Source organism: Piliocolobus tephrosceles, chromosome X, assembly GCF_002776525.5.
Source record: "Piliocolobus tephrosceles isolate RC106 chromosome X, ASM277652v3, whole genome shotgun sequence".
NCBI classification, from domain to species: Eukaryota; Metazoa; Chordata; class Mammalia; order Primates; family Cercopithecidae; genus Piliocolobus; species Piliocolobus tephrosceles.
The window spans coordinates 19,642,377-19,658,446 of NC_045455.1; the positions used below are offsets into that span (position 1 = coordinate 19,642,377).

The following is a 16,070-nucleotide window of genomic DNA, read 5'->3' on the forward strand; positions in this document are numbered from 1 at the left end:
GCCATTTTGTTAGACATTTTTAATGAAGTAGCAAATTTGTGGCTCAACAGGAAAAGCTCACTGACAGCATATTAGAATTTATAAGCCCAGCCGACATATCTAGTTACTTCGTTTTTAGGTTACTGCACCTGTGTAACGTCCATGTATTGGCAGATACATTACTAATGCAAATACCTTGGCAGACACCTGCATGCTGTTTTCTTGCATGTTCATAATGGCTTCAGAAATCTTGACATCTATTGGGTCCATGACCGACTCAATGTTGAATGGCCCCTCCAGTCGCTCTGCCACCAAGAGCATTGCATCTGTTAAAATACAGGAACATGATTTATTTGCGAACTGGGAGCTCCAGGTTCCCAACCTGTGTTTAAACATTGTTAAAAGAACTGGATGAAAAATAACCGTGCATTCACGTTTTTAAATTTGCTTTCATTATAGTACAAAATGAAATAGATGACTGAATCCTAACGATTGTATTTTGTTTGAAGATTCAAAATTATTTTATATGTCTAGAACCAGGGCTGAAAATAAGAAAATTAGTCCAAATGCAGAATGTTAAATATATCTACTGATTCTACATGAAGTAAAAAGAGTATTAGGTCAGGGATCAGCTGCATTTAGAAAAGGAGGTCTAGCCTATCTTCTTCTGGAGTCTGGGGAAAACTGAGAATATGAGGGAAGAAGTGCTGATTTGTGAATTTGGATGCACAAAAGTCAAGACCCAATTGAAGCATATCTACCTGTGTGAAGCATTTCTGGGTCTCTCAAGATGTATAGATCTGTCTGGATGTGATCACACTAACTCAGCATTCCTTTCAGCATTTGTACTTTGATATCTTTTGGGGGACAGGGGAGCTTCTCTGATTTGGTTTTGTATATTCAAGGCCTACTATGGTACCCACCACATTATAAGCTCTCAAAAAAGTTGATGAAATTACACTGAACTGAAATGAACGCAGTATTGCTTGGAAATATTTAGTTTTCTGTTGAAGACATCAGCTATATTCAAAGTCTGAAAGTTACTGTGGCCTGGGGGAAAAAGGACAAGTTTTTGGGTTGGATCATAAGGACTTAACATAGAGTCACAGTTCAAAGTTAATGGGGTTGAAATAATCTCTGAGCAGGTTCTCTTCTTGTTTAAATTAAAACACTCTCTCCTTTAGTAGAACTTATCTTCTATAGGTAAGGTGAGAAGCTGTTTGATTTGTATCATAAAGTGGGGAAGTTTCCCTTTGGTGATTTCAATGTTTCTGTTCCACACTGAACCCTGACCACGGTACTAGGCTTGCAGGTTCTGAGGCCTGCAAAATCATCTCCCCCAGCCACAATAAAAGTGCTCAACTTAACCCTTTCCTAAGCAGGTACCTTCCTGGCCTTGGGAAAAGGCAATCCTATTGATGACCCAGCACTATTCAACATAAAACTAAATGGCCCCATTTGCCCAAACTACCAGTTCCTATATTTCTATTCATTATCTCAATTCATTTGCCTTGTTATATAAACTAAGATAATACATTTTTGATATAAGTAGGCCCTATTTATTTTTCTTTTAATGTAGACCACTAGTCAGAATATGCTGCTTTATGTTGTTTCTTATCTGGTTTATGCCACTACTAATTTTTTAAAAACACAATATAAGTAAAAACATGAAATAAAATTAGATTCTCCTCTGAGGACTCCAAAGCCAGTATACATTGGCTCAAAACTTCGGGATCATCCTTAGTGAGACCTTTTGCAAGCTTAAAAATTTGCTAAGGGTAGATTTCATGTTTTTTTAATTACCCACAATAATAAGAACACTAATGACTATTATGTTGATTAATTTCAGTAGTTCTTACTAATCAAAATACCTTTTGATAAATCATTAAACAGTGTGAATGTATGCAAATACACTGAAATACTGGATTCCTTTTACTAAAAAACACACAAATTGTTCAAATTCTTAGAAAAGCTCAGATAAAATTGTATGTGAAACAGCTAGATAAAATAATGTGGATGCACTGACTATAATGATACATAGGTTTTTGTGAAGAATAGGAGGAAGACTGACAAAGGGCATTAATAGTGTGTTTTTGGGCTTATATTTTTCTGATGACAGAGTTGTTTGTGAAAAAAAGCTACCTGATAGAAGGCCAGATAAATCTACACAAATAACATGACGTCTAAAAGTAGAAAAAAATTTAAAAAACAAACATATTTGTATTCACATGATATAATCACCTCCATCCCCAGTTCCCTATTTTGTTCTAAATATTCATGACATGCAAGGAAAAGCAGCTTTTCAGAAAACTCCTCCAGTATTTTTCCAGGCCACTGTAAAAGGTCAGGTTCATAGCTACTGCCTGTAGAGGCCAAGTTCAAACACATGATGAGGTGACAAAGCAGTGGAAGGTCAGAGCTGTCTGCCCTGGGACTTGGAAAAGGCCTCAAAGTGAATGGTGGTTCTTCTTTGACCGCAGGCCCCAGGTGGAGAGAGGGTCTGCATAGCCCACTGAGCAGCCACGTGCATCTGTGCTTGACTGCTTTGCTTTCCACCTACCAGGCAAGCCTGTCACCATCAGTCAAGCTCCCTGGAGGAGAACCTCCTTCCCATCTTGGGGCTGAGGAAAGCCATGCCTCAGGACATGACACCTCAGCCTCTCTCTCAGCTCAAAGTGAAGAAAACACAAAATAACTTGGTGACATCAAGGCAGTAGCTGGTAAGCTTCTCTGAAACCAGTTAAGTCACAACATAGCATAACTTACTCCAGAGGCTGCCGTCCTGGGCTGTCTTCATTATCTCTGTGCCACTTATATTTTGAAATATTGGGAATATTATTTTTAACTCTGCTCTTGGAGCTGTTTTCTCTTGCCAATTAAATCAGGACAGTTACAGTATGTCAGCTAATGATCAGCTGATCCTTTTTGCTTACATCTCCTGTGTTGCCCGTTTTGTTTCTCCTTAAAGAAGACTGTTGCCTCCCTAAAGCAGTATGTAATTTTTATCTGGAGAACAAAATTTAGATGTATTAGAAATAACTGATATATCAGCATGAAGTGTGGATGTACATAGAGAGACACTGACTCTGTGTTACTGTAGGGTTGGTGGGGGGCATGTAGCAGCTCCACCAGAGGTGCCCAACCAAAGGTAAGGAGCCAGGATGCGGGTAAAGCCACGCCTCTGGGCCAAGGCCCTCTACTTGTGTAAGCATGGGGTTTCTGGTTAGGAATGAAGACTGTGGAGTCAGGTGTCCACGTTTCACTCTAGACTCCTCCACTAAATGCCTGGGAGATAATGTACAAGTCATTTAGTTCACAAAGTCCCATTTTCTTAAACTATGCAACGGAGATTATGACAATATATGCCTCATAGTAATGGTAGGCACAATGAAATGAGATCATGCTTGTAAAGTTATTTAGTACAATGACCAGCACAAAATTAGCTCCTAACAAAGCTTAGCTTTTATAAGTCACCACCTCCAGGCACTGTAAGGGGAAAGGAAAGGACCAATTTGTAAGATATTTTGGTGGAAGTATTGACAGCAATTGCTAGGAGGAATAAGGGAGTGAAAGGCACATGGATGACTTTAAGATGCATAGCTGGTGCTCTTTTGCATGTTAAATTAATCTTTTGATAATAGCTGCCTTTTGATGGATGAGTTCATTAGTGAAAGATACAAAGCTGCATTATTTTCTCATGATGTGCTTCTGTGACAATTAAAGATGACTGCAATATCTTTGACACTCTTTTCACTGAGAGGTGGGGTTTATGTCCTGTCCTCTGCATCTGGATTGGCTCAGTGACTTCTATGACTGATAGCATGTGGTTGAAGAGACACTCTGCCAGTTTCCAGTGCTAGTATTTAAGAGTCCACTTTCTGTCTCTTACAAGACTCTACTCTGAGATCACAGTGCTGGAGGGGGCATGTGTAGGGATTCCAGATGACAGTCCCAGTTGAGCCTAGATCTCCATCTGCCCTTGCTGAGCTGCCAGACAAATGAGCAAAGCCATCTTGAACCTTCCAGACCAGACCATCCGCCAGCTGATTACCACTTGGTGACCCCAGTCAACATCACATGGAGCAGAATAATCAACTAGTTGAGCCTTGCCTGAATATCTGGTGCACAGTGATATGATTTGGCTGTGTCCCCACCCACATCTCATCTTGAATTGTAGTTCCCATAAACTCCACGTGTCATAGGAGAGACCTAGTGGGAGATAACTGAATCATGGGGGCAGTTATGCTGTTCTCATGACAGTGAGTGAGTTCTCATGAGATCTGATGGCTTTATAAGGGGTTTTTCCTCCTCTTTGCTCATACTTCTCCTTACTGGTGCCATGTGAAGAGGGACATGTTTGCTTCCCCTTCTGCCATGACTGTAAGTTTCCTGAGGCCTCCCCAGCCATACAGAACTGTGAATCAATGAAATCTCTTTCCTTTATAAGTCACCCAGTCTCAAGCAGTTCTTTATAACAGCATGAGAATGGACTAATACAGTACACTGATTTATAATAGTAGGATTGTTATTTTTAACCTGCTAAATTTGAGGATAATTTGTTTTGCGGCAAGAGGAAACTGGAACAGCCAAATGACAATATTTATAAACTACTCAGATATTTTCCCGTTTTTGTTTGACAGGACCTAAATGTTCAGAATTCTAGTCAATTAATATTTGACAGATTTAGCATTTATGATGTCCCCTCTGATTACAAACATTGAGATGGTCAAGAAAAAATAAAATGTTGTCCAGAAGGGAACAGAGAATTTGCTTTAACTTCTACAAGGCATTATGGTACACCAAAGGCACACCAGCTAGCCTCAGGTGAGGAACCATATCCCCCTTGGGATGTGAGAGAGATATAGAGTAGGTTTGGAAGAAGGAAACAACTCTCATTTTTGTCTAAGTATTGACTTCATGAAGAATGAAGTCTCTTGTCACAGGGAACTAGTCATTATCTGCTATGTCTGGATGGCATTGGATTAAAAACTATCATACTGCTGTTTTTAGTAAGGAGAATCCTGAATGTTTATGTTCCCCTACAATATAAATCTTAAGTGTGACTCAATATGACTATACATACACTTTCAATTTGCATCTTGAGAAAAAGAGACTTAAAATCAGAAATGGTTTTCCTGAATGCCACTGACTTTAACCTAGAACATAATGATTTTCAAAGTGTTTTAGACAAAGCAAGAAGATAGACTCATTTTTTAAGAATGATACGATCTTCAATGAGAACACATGGACACAGGGAGGAGAACACACACCGGAGCCTGTTGAGGGGTGAGAGGGAAGGGGAGGGAGAGCATTAGGACAAATACCTAATGCATGTGGAGCTTAAAACCTAGATGACAGGTTGATCGGTGCAGCAAACCACCAAGGCACATGTATACCTACATAACAAACCTGTACATTCTGCACATGTGTCTTGGAACTTAAAGTAAAATTTAAAAAATTTACAAAAAAGATATGTTTTTAAGATTCTCCTAGGTAGAAAAAACCTTGAAAATTCAATTCAAATAAGCTCAACTTAATCTAGTAACTATTTGTTAAGTGCCAAAGAGGGTCACTATAAATTGGTAGGGGCCCAGAAGCTGTCCATGGTGCTGCCTTCATGGAGTTTAGAATCTTTTTGAAGTGACATAGATGAAGCATATTAAAATTAAAAAAAAAAAAATAGCCGAATTCTACCAGAGGTACAAGGAGGAGTTGGTACCATTCCTTCTGAAACTATTCCTATCAATAGAAAAAGAGGGAATCCTCCCTAACTCATTTTACGAGGCCAACACCATCCTGATACCAAAGCCTGACAGAGACACAACAAAAAAAGAGAACTTTAGACCAAGATCCCTGATGAACATCGATGCAAAAATCCTCAATAAAATACTGGCAAACCGAATCCAGCAGCACATCAAAAAGCTTATACACCATGATCAAGTGGGCTTCATCCCTGGGATGCAAGGCTGGTTCAACATACACAAATCAATAGACGTAATCCAGCATATAAACTGAACCAAAGACAAAAAACCACATGATTATCTCAATATATGCAGAAAAGGCCTTTGACAAAATTCAACAGCCCTTCATGCTAAAAACTCTCAATAAATTCGGTATTGATGGAATGTATCTCAAAATAATAAGAGCTATTTATGACAAACCCATAGCCAATATCATACTGAATGGGCAAAAATTGGAAGCATTCCCTTTGAAAACTGGCACAAGACAGGGATGCCCTCTCTCACCACACCTATTCAACATAGTGTTGGAAGTTCTGGCCAGGGCAATCAGGCAAGAGAAAGAAATCAAGCGTATTCAGTTAGGAAAAGAAGAAGTCAAATTGTCCCTGTTTGCAGATGACATGATTGTATATTTAGAAAACTCCATTTTCTCAGCCCAAAATCTTCTTAAGCTGATAAACAACTTCAGCAAAGTCTCAGGATACAAAATCAATGTGCAAAAATCATAAGCATTCTTATACACCAGTAACAGACACACAGAGAGCCAAATCATGAATGAACTCCCGTTCACAATAGTTTCAAAGACAATAAAATACCTAGGAATCCATCTTACAAGGGATGTAAAGGACCTCTTCAAGGAGAACTACAAATCACTGCTCAGTGAAATAAAAGAGGACACAAACAAATGGAAGAACATACCATGCTCATGGATAGGAAGAATCAATATCGTGAAAATGGCCATACTGCCCTAGGTAATTTATAGATTCAATGCCATCCCCATTAAGCTACTACTGACTTTCTTCACAGAATTGGAAAAAATTGCTTTAAAGTTCATATGGAACCAAAAAAGACCCTGCATTGCCAAGACAATCCGAAGCCAAAAGAACAAAGCTGGAGGCATCATGCTACCTGACTTCAAACTATACTACAAGGCTACAGTAACCAAAACCATATGGTACTGGTATCAAAACAGAAATATAGACCAATGGAACAGAACAGAGCCCTCAGAAATAATACCACACATCTACAGACATCTGATCTTTAACAAACCTGACAAAAACAAGAAATGGGGAACGGATTCCCTATTTAATAAATGGTGCTGGGAGAATTGGCTAGCCATAAGCAGAAAGCTGAAACTGGATCCTTTCCTTACTCCTTATATGAAAATTAATTCAAGATGGATTAGAGACTTAAATGTTAGACCTAAAACCATAAAAACCCTAGAAGAAAACCTAGGGAATACCATTCAGGACATAGGCATGGGCAAGGACTTCATGTCTAAAACACCAAAAGCAATGGCAACAAAAGCCAAAATTGACAAATGGGATCTAATTAAACTAAGGAGCTTCTGCACAGCAAAAGAAACTACCATCAGAGTGAACAGGCAACCTACAGAATGGGAGAAAATTTTTGCAATCTACTCATCTGACAAAGGGCTAATATCCAGAACCTATAAAGAACTCAATCAAATTTACAAGAAAAAAACAACCCCATCAAAAAGTGGGCAAAGGATATGAACAGATACTTCTCAAAAGAAGACATTCATACAGCCAACAGACACATGAAAAAATGCTCATCATCACTCGCCATTAGAGAAATGCTAATCAAAACAACAATGAGATACCATCTCACACCAATTAGAATGGCAGTCATTAAAAAATCAGGAAACAACAGGTGTTGGAGAGGATGTGGAGAAATAGGAACACTTTTACACTGTTGGTGGGACTGTAAACTAGTTCAACCATTATGGAAGACAGTGTGGCGATTCCTCAAGGATCTTGAACTAGAAATACCATTTGACCCAGCCATCCCATTACTGGGGATATACCCAAAGGGTTATAAGTCATGCTGCTATAAAGATACATGCACACGTATGTTTATTGCGGCACTATTCACAACAGCAAAGACTTGGAATCAACCCAAATGTCCATCAGTGACAGACTGGATTAAGAAAATGTGGCACATATACACCATGGAATACTATGCAGCCAGAAAAAAGGATGAGCTCGTGTCCTTTGTAGGGACATGGATGCAGCTGGAAACCATCATTCTCAGCAAACTATCGCAAGAACAGAAAACCAAACACCACATGTTCTCACTCATAGGTGGGAATCGAACAATGAGATCAGTTGGACACAGGAAGGGGAACATCACACACTGGGGCCTATTGCGGGGAGGGGGAAGGGGGAAAGATAGCATTAGGAGACATACCTAATGTAAATGATTAGTTAATGTGTGCAGCACACCAACATGGCACATGTATACATATGTAACAAACCTGCACATTGTGCACATGTACCCTGGAACTTAAAGTATAATAAAAAATAATAATCAATACAGGCTTCAAAAAGGAAAGCAAAGACATGGTAATACCTCTAGGTCCTTGGGTCTAGAGGAATAAGAGAACAGAAAACCAAATACCGCATGTTCTCACTCATAGGTGGGAATTGAACAATGAGATCACTTGGACACAGGAAGGGGAACATCACACACTGGGTCCTATTGTGGGTGGGGGTAGGGGGTAGGGATAGCATTAGGAGATATACCCAATGTAAATGACGAATTAATAGGTGCAGCACACCAACATGGCACATGTATACATATGTAACAAACCTGCACGTTGTGCACATGTACCCTAGAACTTAAAGTATAATAAAAAAAAAACAAAAAACAACACCAAAAAAAACAACTTTCTTTCTTTTGGGGGGTATTTGAATGTGTCATTTCAATGTTCTCATTAAGTCATCTAAATTTGTCCTTAATGATCAACTCTTTGAAAAATGAAATCTGTAAGCACAATCTACCTTATTGTTGTATCAGAATTCCATGGCACCCAATTTTTCTCTTTTCTTTAGAAGCAATTCTCACCTACTCTTACCAATCTGCTGCATGTGTGTTTTAGCTTAACCAAGATATTTTCCCCACTGAGAAGCACACAAAAGAATTTTAAAAAAGCAAGTAGTTTACAAAGTACTGTGGTAAATTCACTCATTGGCACCCAGATATTCATTAAAAGAGAAAGAAAAAGAAAAACATGGCTGCATGTGTTTATATATAGGCTGATTAATGCCCATGGCATGAATGTAATTAGGGGCGCTGCTGTCTCCTGTGGCATGTTGGAGACAGGCATGCTGAATACACAAATCCTTTGCTTTCACCCAACTCAATGAATTAAAATGCTTGTGAGATCTTGGGCTGGAATGTGTTTCCGGAGAGGCTAGAAAGAGAGCACAGCTAGTGGAGACTAAGGAGTACATAACCACAGCAGGCAGTCAGGATCTGAATGACTTGGAAAGAGGGCCAACTTGGGACTACAAATTACCCAGGCAGAAGGTCCTAGCCCTTTTTGGAGTATTAAAACATTTTTGTTTCTGATTTTAAAAATTATCTCTGGCTTTGTTGCTCTCTAATCTCTTCTCTGACATTGCCAGCAGAGCTGTCTTTTAAAAATGTGAATTTGATTGGGCCACTTCCCCACTCTAAAGGCATAAAGTCTTACCCTCTTAGTCTGGCATAAGAAAGGCCCTTCATCAAATTGGACAAAGAGTCAAGACCCATCAGTGTGCTGTATTCAGGAGACCCATCTCACGTGCAAAGACACACACAGGTTCAAAATAAAAGGATGGAGTAAAATTTGCCAAGCAAATGGAAAGCAAAAAAAAAAAAAAAAAAAAAAAAAAAAAAAGCAAGGCGTTGCAATCCTAGCCTCTGACAAAACAGGCTTTAAACCAACAAAGATAAAAAAAGGCAAAGAAGGGCATTACATAATGGTAAAGGGATCAATTTAACAAGAAGAGCTATCTATCCTAAATATAAATGCACCTAATAAAGGAGCACCCAGATTTATAAAACAAGTTCTTAGAGACCTACAAAGAGACTTAGACTCCCACACAATAATAGGGGGAGACTTTAACACCCCACTGTCAATATTAGACAGATCAATGAGATAGAAAATTAACAAGGATATTCAGGACTTGAACTCAGCTCCGGGTCAAGCGGACCTAATGGACATCTACAGAACTCTTCACCCCAAATCAACAGAGTATACATTCTTCTCAGTGCCACATGACACTTATTCTAAAATTGATCACATAATTGGAAGTAAAACACTCCTCAGCAAATGGAAAGGAACTGAAATAATTAACAAACAGTCTCTTAGACTACAGCACAATCAAATTAGAACTCAGGATTAACAGACTCACTCAAAACCACACAATTACATGAAAATGGAACAACCTGCTCCTGAATGACTCCTTAATAATGAAATTAAGGCAGAAATCAAGAAGTTCTTTGAAACCAATAAGAACAAAGAGACAACATACAAGAATCTCTGGGATACAGCTAAAGCAGTGTTAAGAGGGAAATTTATAGCACTAAATGCCCACATCAGAAAGCTAGAAAGATCTCAAATCGATACCCTAACATCACAATTAAAAGAACTAGAGAAGCAAGAGCAAACTAATCCAAAAGCTAGCAAAAGACAAGAAATAACTAAGATCAGAGCAGAATTGAAGGAGACAGAGACACAAAAAACCTTCCAAAAAATCAACAAATCCAGGAGCTTTTTTTTTTTTTTTTTTTTTTAAGATCAACAAGATAGATAGATTGGTAGCTAGGCTAATAAAAAAGAAAAGAGAAGAATAAAATAGACACAATAAAAAAATGATAAAGGGGTTACCACCACTGACCCCACAGAAATACAAACTACCATCAGAGAATAATATAAACACCTCTATGCAAAGAAATTAGAAAATATATAAGAAATTGATAACTTCCTGGACCTATACACCCTCCTAAGACTAAACCAGGAATACGGTGAATCTCTGAATAAACCAATAACAAGTTCTGACATTGAGGCAGTAATTAATAGCCTACCAACCAAAAAAAGCCCAGGACCAGAAAGATTCACAGCCGAATTCTACCAGAGGTACATAGAGGAGCTGGTAGCATTCTTTCTGAAACTACTCCAAACAATTGAAAAGGAGGGACTCCTCCCTAACTCATTTCATGAAGCCAGCATCATACTGATACCAAAACCTGGCAAAAAACACAACAAAAAAGGAAAACTTCAGGCCAATATCCCTGATGAACATCGATGTGAAAATCCTCAATAAAATTCTGGGAAACTGAATCCAGTAGCATATCAAAAAACGTATCCACCACAATCAAGTCAGTTTCATCCCTGGGATGCAAGGTTGGTTCAACATATACAAATCCATATATGTAATCCATCACATAAACAGAACCAAAGGCAAAAACCACATGACTATCTCCAAAAATGTAGAAAAGGCCTTTGATAAAATTCAACATCCTTTCTTGTTAAAAACTCTCAATAAACTAGGTATTAATGGAACATATCTCAAAATAACAAGAGCTATTTATGACAAACACACAGCCAGTATCATATTGAATGGGCCAAAGCTGGAAGCATTCCCTTTGAAAACTGGTACAAGACAAGGATGCCCTCTCTCATCACTCGTATTCAACATAGTATTGGAAGTTCTGGGCAATTAGGCAAGAGAAAGAAATAAAGCATATTTGAATAGGAAGAGAGGAAGTCAAATTGTCTCTGTTTGCAGAGGACATGATTCTATATTTAGAAAAGCCCATCGTCTCAGCCCAAAAACTCCTTAAGCTGATAAGCAACTTCAGCAAAGTCTCAGTATACAAAATCAATGTGAAAAAATCACAAGCATCCCTTTATACCAACAATAGACAAGCAGACAGCTGAATCATGAATGAACTCCCACTGACAATTGCTACAAAGAGAATAAAATACTTAGGAATACAGCTAACAAGAGATGTGAAGGACCTCGTCAAAGAGAACTACAAACCACTGTTCAAGGAAATAAGAGAGGACACAAACAAATGGAAAAACATTCCATCCTCATGGATAGGAAGAATCAATATCATGAAAATGGCCATACTGCCCACATTAATTTATAGAGTCAATGCTATTTGCATCAAACTGCCATTGACATTCTTCACAAAATTAGGAAAAACTACTTTAAATGACATATGGAATCAAAGAAGACCCATTTAGCCAAGACAAAGAACAAAGCTGGAGGCATCATGCTACCTGAGTTCAAACTAGTACAAGGTGACATAATGAAAACAGCATGGTACTGGTACCAAAACAGACATATAGACCAATGGAACAGAACAGAGAACTCAGAAGTAACACCACACATCTACAACTATCTGATCTTTGACAAACCTGACAAAAACAAGCAATGGGGAAATGATTTCTTATTTAACAAATGGTGCTGGAAAAACTGGCGAGTCACATGCAGAAAACTGAAACCGGACCCCTTCCTTACACCTTATATAAAAATTAACTCAAGAAGGATTAAAGACTTAAATGTAAGACTCAAAAGTATAGAAACTCCTGAAGAAAATCTAGGCAATACCATTCAGGACATAGTCACGGGCAAAGAGTTCATGATGAAAATGCCAAAAGCAATTGCAACAAAAGCCAAAATTTACAAATGGGATCTAATTAAACTAAAGAGCTTCTGCACAGCAAAAGAAACTATCATCAGAGTGAACAAGCAAATGACAGAATGGGAGAAAATTTTTCCAATCTACCCATCTGACAAAGGTCTAATAGCCAAAGTCTACAAGGAACTTAAAAAATGCACAAGAAAAAAAAACTATCAAAAAGTCGGCAAAGGATATGAACAGACACTTTTCAAAAGAAATTTATGTGGCCAACAAACATATGTAAAAGAGCTCAACATCACTGATCATTACAGAAACACAAATCAAAACCACAAGGAGATACCATCTCATGCCAGTCAGAATGACAATTATTAAAAAGTCAAAAAACAACAGATGCTGGTGAGACTGTGGGAAAATAGGGAGGCTTTTACACTGTTGGTGGAAATGTAAATTAATTCAACCATTTTGGAAGACAGTATGGCAATTCCTCAAGGATCTAGAGCCAGAAATACCAATTTACTCAGCAATGCCATTACTGGGTATATACCCAAAGGAATATCATTCTACTGTAAGGACACATGCACATGTACATTTATTGCATCACTGTTTACAATAGCAAAGACATGGAACCAACCCAAATGCCCATTAATGATAGACTGGATAAAGAAAATGTTGTACATATACACCATGTAATACTATGCAGTCATAAAAAGGAATGAGATCATGTCCTTTGCAGGGACATGGATGAAACTGGAAGCCATCATCCTCAGCAAACTAACACAGGAGCAGAAAACCAAACTCCGCATGTTTTCACTCATAGGTGTGAGTTGAACAATGAGAACATATGGATACAGAAAGGCAAACAACACACACCAGGGCCTGTTGAGGGGGAAAGGGGTGGGAACTTAGAGGATGGGTCAATAGGTGCAGCAAACCACCATGGCACACAGATACCTGTGTAACACACCTGCACGTTCTGTATATGTATCCTGAAACTTAAAGTAAAATAAAATAAAAATAAAAATGAGAAAGACCCTTCATACACTGGTCCCTACCTACCTCACCAGCCCTACCTAATATCAAGCTGGCACCTCTCCCCCTAAACAAGGAGTCTCCCCTTTCAGCTCAAACAGAATTCTTTAAACGACATTGAACTTGGAGATCTCTCCAACACACAATCCATCCTGAAACCAATGTCAGACACATTTTTCTAAACACAGCCTTATTATCATTCTACCTAATCAAGAACTTTCAAGGGTTCAAGTTTACAAAGAGATCAATAATCAGACTCCACTCTTGGCTTCTCATTCATTTCTCACTACTCAACACGTCCTAGGGTTTTCTGCTATTACAAATAATGCTGCAGTGAATACCCTTGTACATAATTCAACCTATGTACAAATATATCTGTTGGATAAAGTCTTAGGAAGTGAAACTGCTGGATCAAAGATATGGGCTCATAAAATTTTGATAGTTTTGCCAAAGTTCTCTTCCTAAAGGCTGTACTTGTTTATATTCTCACCAGCAATACATGACAATATCTGATTCTTTAAGTCTCAAACGTTGATATGTTAAGATCAAACGTTTGGATCTTTGTCCATCTGATAGAGTAAGAAACTGGCATCTCAGTGTGGTTCTACCCTGAATTTCCCTCATTATAGGGTAGGTTGGACATCTTTTAATAAGTTTAAAAGCTATTTGTTTCCAGTGCTTTGTGTCTTCCTCTTCTTTGTCTATTTATTTTACTGTTGGATTTGTTTTCATTTTGACATAAAAAAGTTTCTTTTTGAAACAATCAAAACAACAAATCCTTTTGTTTCATGAATTACCAATACTTTCCTTTAGTTATTGTTTATTTTTCTCTTCATTCATGGTCGATTCTGCTATGCAGAAATTTTTGAATTTTTATAGTTAAACTTACCAATCATTTGTTTACATTCCCTCAGTCTTGTGCATACTCACACAGGTCTTCTCCTTTCTAAGTTCACCTACATGACTTAATCTATTACCATTTATATTTTCACTCACTGGCCTCATTAAATGCAGTCCAGATACTCTACTGTTCCAGGGCCTTCTTCCTGGAATATTCTCCCTCTAGATGTAGACATAACTCATTCTCTTATTTTCTTCAGGTCTCTACTCAAATGCCCTGTCTCAGGAAAGCTTTCTCTAACAACCCTACAACTCCTACTCACTCTTCCCATTGCTTGATTCTTCATGGCAATGATCATCTGCTGATTTATTATATTTGTTATTGTTCCTCTTTTCCAAATATTATGGAATGTTTAAAAAGGCAAAGATTTTGTTTGTTTTGGTTATTGCGGTAGTTCCAACCTCTAGAACAATACTTGGATCCTAAGAGGTGTTATTAAACGTTTGTTAAAAGAATCATTGGAATAAATTTTAAAAATGTTTCTGTATTTTCTTCCAGAAAGTTTATAAAAACTTACATGCTACCTTCTCCTCTGTGCTAAAACTCCCTATCCCTACTCCCTTGCCGTGAACACCATCACAAATGCCCACAAAACTTTATTAGCACTGGTCTACAGGATAAATGGCCCCTTGGTGGCTTTTGATGTGTTATAACATCGATGAAGAGTTTCTGTGGGAATTCAGAATCTTATTGTACTTTTTTATTAGGTAGAAATAACTTTTTAGTTCTTTTAGCTTGAAATTGAAAAGTGTGGCTGCTTTTGCTTCTGTCAGAGGTTATTTCTAGGTTAAGCTAAAAAAAAAAAGAAGATGTTGATATTCTTGGCTTTGCCAAACAAGGGAGTTCCTGCTGCTTTTCAAGACTCTATGTTTGTCATTAACTTTCAAGACAATCTCTGTGATGAATGTCATTTTTGTTTCTTCCTTGTAATTTGTCCACATTCAGTAAACATCAAATTGTTGATTGTCTTTTTCTCATTCTGCCAACCCTGTATGGTGTTTAGGTTCACACAAAAAGATCACACCATGACAGGAATCAGATGTAGTTACAGAAATCATAGTACCCAGAATGAGGTAAACAATAGAAAATGGAAGTTAACCAACTAAATGCAATTTAAAACAGTGTACAGATATCAGATTCAAAAATAAAACAGGGACAGCCATCCAGAATAATGACAGTAACCAAAGAACTAAGGCCAAATAAAAGAGAATTTAATGAAAACAACTGTTTAATTTGAAACCAAATCCAGGGAGAGGAGGAGAGAACAAATATACAAACTAAATTAATTCTGAAACCAGTGCAAACAAAGAAGCTTATTTTGCTACAACACTGCAAAAGAAAATGCAAATTGTGGTGGAAAATAATTCAACAGTAGTCCTCGCACAGTGCAGAAATTAGAATCTACAGGATTCATTTTCCGACATTGGCTTCTTTTTAGGAGAATGATGCATTGTATTTCATAAAAACATAATATATTCATGTAAGCATCATCTCATTGCTATATTATATCTTTGAGACGTTTAGTTACATCATAAGCCAGGAAAAGTAGGCCTTGTAAATCATGAATTTGATGGACATCAAAGTATGTACTACCAACCATAACTCTTTATTTAAATTTTTACTGCTGATTCTTCATAGGAATACGTTTTTATGTCATTTGTAGCTTGGAATGTTCAAATAACTCACGTCAACCTATCATTCCTTGCCTTAATGACAAGTCACAGAATTTAAGGGGTAAAGAGTTCTTAAAGATCTTT

General features: G+C 37.8%; 1 protein-coding gene across 1 annotated transcript in view; it reads right to left on the reverse strand.

Annotated features, from left to right (window-relative positions):
• The window catches only part of LOC111546589 (glypican-6), a 584,762-nt gene that overhangs the window by 115,670 nt on the left and 453,022 nt on the right, over positions 1 to 16,070 (reverse strand). The window contains exon 3 of the mRNA XM_026446573.1: positions 175 to 305. Coding sequence (XP_026302358.1) covers positions 175 to 305 — 131 coding nt within the window. The remainder of the gene's footprint in view (positions 1 to 174; positions 306 to 16,070) is intronic.